This window comes from Cibotium barometz, chromosome 39 (genome assembly GCF_041138505.1).
Source record: "Cibotium barometz isolate CiBa-2024 chromosome 39, ASM4113850v1, whole genome shotgun sequence".
Taxonomy (NCBI): Eukaryota; Viridiplantae; Streptophyta; class Polypodiopsida; order Cyatheales; family Cibotiaceae; genus Cibotium; species Cibotium barometz.
Genome location: NC_141084.1, coordinates 27,619,814 through 27,623,717, shown reverse-complemented (window position 1 = coordinate 27,623,717; position 3,904 = coordinate 27,619,814). Strand labels below are relative to the sequence as shown.

At 41.8% G+C, this 3,904-nt stretch overlaps 1 protein-coding gene across 1 annotated transcript; it reads right to left on the bottom strand.

Annotated features, from left to right (window-relative positions):
* Window positions 1-411: 411 nt before the first annotated feature.
* On the bottom strand, window positions 412-3,296 carry LOC147615951 (uncharacterized). The gene is made up of 2 exons (XM_086778586.1): window positions 3,017-3,296; window positions 412-2,827 (listed from the first exon to the last, which is right to left on the bottom strand). Exon 2 carries the CDS (start codon window positions 2,647-2,649, stop codon window positions 649-651), a length of 2,001 nt encoding a protein of 666 aa, XP_086634712.1. The 5' UTR covers window positions 2,650-2,827; window positions 3,017-3,296; the 3' UTR covers window positions 412-648.
* Window positions 3,297-3,904: the final 608 nt, after the last annotated feature.

Sequence of the window (3,904 nt, the reverse complement as noted above, 5' to 3'; positions counted from 1 at the left end):
AAGAGATAATTCCTCTCTCCACATACACACAAACACACTCACTGCATTCACTCTCTCTCTCTCTCTCTCTCTCTCTCTCTCTCTCTCTCTCCACATATATACACGCGCACACACTCACTGCATACCTTTTATTTTGATTGGTTGGAAAGAACTTTTTTTTTGAGAATAACCTATAAAAAAAGAGTTCACTTGGAATGAACGTTTGTGGTTGAATCAACAAGAGGAATGGGAGTGTAGTATGTACCAGTGTTCACGAAAAAATGAGGTTTAGTGTGAGGTGAATGGCAAATTTTGAAAAATAACCTTCAAATTTCAAAATAAAAATTCACAAAAACCTACAAGTTTTAAGGGATTTTAGTTATAATTTTGCTAAAAAAACCTTGCAAAATTTAGGAAAAAACCTACAGAAATTTGAGGTTGAAGGTTTTCTGAATTGCTGGGAAAAATGTTTTCTGCGAACAATGGTATGTACAAGAGTCTGGCTTCAAAAGATACGAAGGGGTTAGGACTTAGAACCTAAGAAAGAGATGGTTGGCCAAGGGGAATGGAAAAGACCTATGCATTGAATAAATGAACGGTTCCATTGACAAATGAGACTCATGCCGAGTTTAACTTTGTACGTGGTAAAGTGAGAGGGGAGGAGCGGCGTTAAGGTTGGCGGTGGAGCGAGGCGAAGTAGTTTTCGAGGCGTCGAAGTGCTTGGACTTGCATTTTGAGGAATTTAAGGTAGTGGATGGCTTCGTCAAGCATGGACGCCGTGTCCCGCTTGGCGCCGCCCGGGACGAGCCGCTGCAGGATGCGGATACGGTCGCTGATGCGCTCTCGCCGCCGCCGCGCCGCCACGGTCTGCGGGTCCTTCGAAATCCTCACATTCCTGGGCTTTGGCCTGAGCTCCTTGCCCTCCTGCATTGTTGTGCTGCTCCAATCAATCGGTTGATACACCGCCGCCCTGTACACCACCTCCCTCATGCCCCCATGCCCTTCATCGCCACCACCATACATCATCACCATCATCGATGATGATGATGATGATGATGATGATGATGCATTCTGACTCCCCATGTCCTCCTGCACTTCATCCTGCATCCCACATGCCACATCAGCCCCATCCGCTATGCCGCATGCCACCTCATCATCGCCTGCATGCATGCCATCACAACCCTCTGTCTTATCATACGAGAGAATACTTCCCTTCACGTCTGCAATCGACATCAGTGATGATGCATTATGATTCACCATGTCCCTCTCCTGCACCCCGCATGCGGGCAGGTCATGCATGCCGCATGCTATGTCATCGCTTACATGCATGACACGTGCCACCTCACCTTTACCAGCAGTACCCATATGACAGGACTCACCAACCTTTACGTTTGCCGCATCATTAGTCTTCATACTTGCAGCATGCAAGTGCAATGGAGCACTGACCCCCGTATTCGCAGCATTAACACAAGGATTAGCAGCGTTAATCTCTGCACCAAAACCACCATTAGTACTACATGAATGCCCCATCACATTCACCTCTAATCCTACCCCATCAATGCTGCTCTGCTGCATGCTCGCGCTAGAATAGCATCTCATCTCGCTCACATTCCTCTCCAGCATTCTAACCTCCATTCCATCACTAATTGAAGCACTAATCAGGCCCGAGCTTCCCATAGACTTTGAAGACAATTGCACCACCTCGTCTGATTTGCAGCTCTGAAGCTTGAATTTTGCATTAATCTCCTCATAAAGAGTACCACTTTGAAAATGATTACACCCCTCATTGTCCATAATTAGCTCGCTAATGACACTCCTCTGAGCCTCCGACGAGTTGCTTCTAATCTCCGTTAGAGGGAAATTATCATCGGATTGAACATAATTAAGCCCATCATCATCCATATTAAGCTCACTAGTGGATTCCACCATACTAGTAAGGTCAGAGGAAGCAAGGCTAGACCCAAAAATCCCAAAATCATCGGAGAACGCACTTTCACGACTATAACCTTCACTAGAGACTGGCGTTTTAATGCAAGAGGAGGTACACTCCATAGCAACAAACTTAGGGTTTTCTAAAGGCATACTTGCTGCATCATGGTTTTGCATATCATTAACTGGATAGTTATTTTTATAAGTGGCCAATCTGTTGCTGAGAGCATTGCTCCAAGCCATGCCTGTTGCCCTCCTGGCAAGAACAGCATCTGCAGTGAGTTTTATGGCCTCTTGCCTTTGCTTTAGATCCAGATTGTGGGTGGTTTTCTTAACCAATTGTAAAGCTGGGAAAAGCTCGTTTACATACTCCTCAAGTTGATCATGGGGAGCTGGAGCTGGTGAGAAAACAATATCTCCCATAATACTGAATTCATCACCATTAATATTGCCCATTGTTTGATCTAGTGGATCTGGGTACTCCCAATCACCATATGTAATTAATGAGCCTTTTGCATGCAAAGGTTGGCTTTGTTCATCTAGGATCCCTGTCAACACATCAGCCAGGCCCTTAGCTTGGCCGTTACCTCCTTGCATGGTTTGATTGTTGTGCAGGCTACTGCACATCGGTTGATCAGTTGGCGATGCCCAGGAACAAATTGGAGCACTTTGGGAGAGGTGAAAAGAAGAGATATTATTATTAGAATCAGCATTGGTCTTGCCAGAAGCCATTGGTATCATAAGTGAAGGCAAATCCAAGATGATTTATAGAAGCTTGAGATATAAAATTTAAATAAATGCTAATTGGAGACTTGCATTAGCATAAAATTGGAAAGCTTTCCCAATGAATAGACGTTTCTCATGAATGCTTGTGAGATGCATTCTCCTCCTTCAGGTCCTCAATTATAAGTCTTAGAGCCTGTTGCACATACAACACCCAATCAGCATCAAGTTTACCCTAATCAAAATCAGCTAAGTAAAATTCTACCACTCAACATGTTATTGGAAAAATTGCTCTAGATTCTATATTGTGTACTAATTAATCAAAACAATCCAGACAAACTCCCATAACATAATTAATCAACAGCTTCAAGCTTGCTTTTTCTACCTTTTGCCATGTGCAAAACTACCAAAAGGATTGAAAATGATAACATGTCTATGTGGAAATTATGATGGTATAAGCTGTAGTTATAGTTTTGAAGGGATGATGGCATGATGAGGATGGAGAATGGGAGGGAAATCAAAATTGAAGGTGGTAGGAATCATTTGAGAGAGAGGGGGGGTAAATAGTTTATGTGCTTATTAGTCACACATTACATTGCTATTGCAATTATTTGCATATAGAATTAGAGTAAAAGGTAAGAGCAGTGAGAGCTGTGTGAGGAAGCAATGGCAGTGGTCATGATGGGACGCTTATAACTCTCGCCTCAGGGCTTGGACTCTGGCGGGCTTCATGTAAATGAACTTGAAAGCTAGCAAGCTGTTAAAGTGCTACCATCATCATGACCTAGTAATTAATTTCTTTTTTTCCCCCTTTTTTAACAGCTAGGAAAAACCATAATCCGAAAACCGGTATTAGGAGGTAACAGCTAGGAAAAAACATAATCAGAAAAGCGGTATTAGGAGGAGGGCCAAAACAGTGCTCACATAACCCTGTTTGTATGTAATTTTCCTGCTGAAATTTAGAAATCTAGGGGTTGCTTTTAATTTTAAGGGATTAAATTTGTACACTTCTTTTTTTTTAAAAAAGCCTTAAAATTACAATATTTCTTGGTTTATATGATTTTTTAATATAGTTCTCCTTTTTTTAAGGCCTTAAAATTAGATTAAAGGTTTTTTAAAAGAAGAAACATCAGTCCTTTCCACAAGTAGGAAAGCAAGGCAAGGTGAATTTTGTATATTTCACTAAATAAATCTCTAGGCTACATTTAATTTTAAGAGATGAAATTTGTACATTTCACTATGTAAATCCCGACATTTATATGATTTTTAATGA

Excerpts from the sequence above, each read along its gene's own strand:
- LOC147615951 (XM_086778586.1), bottom strand. The coding sequence starts at position 2,649 with ATGATACCAATGGCTTCTGGCAAGACCAATGCTGATTCTAATAATAAT.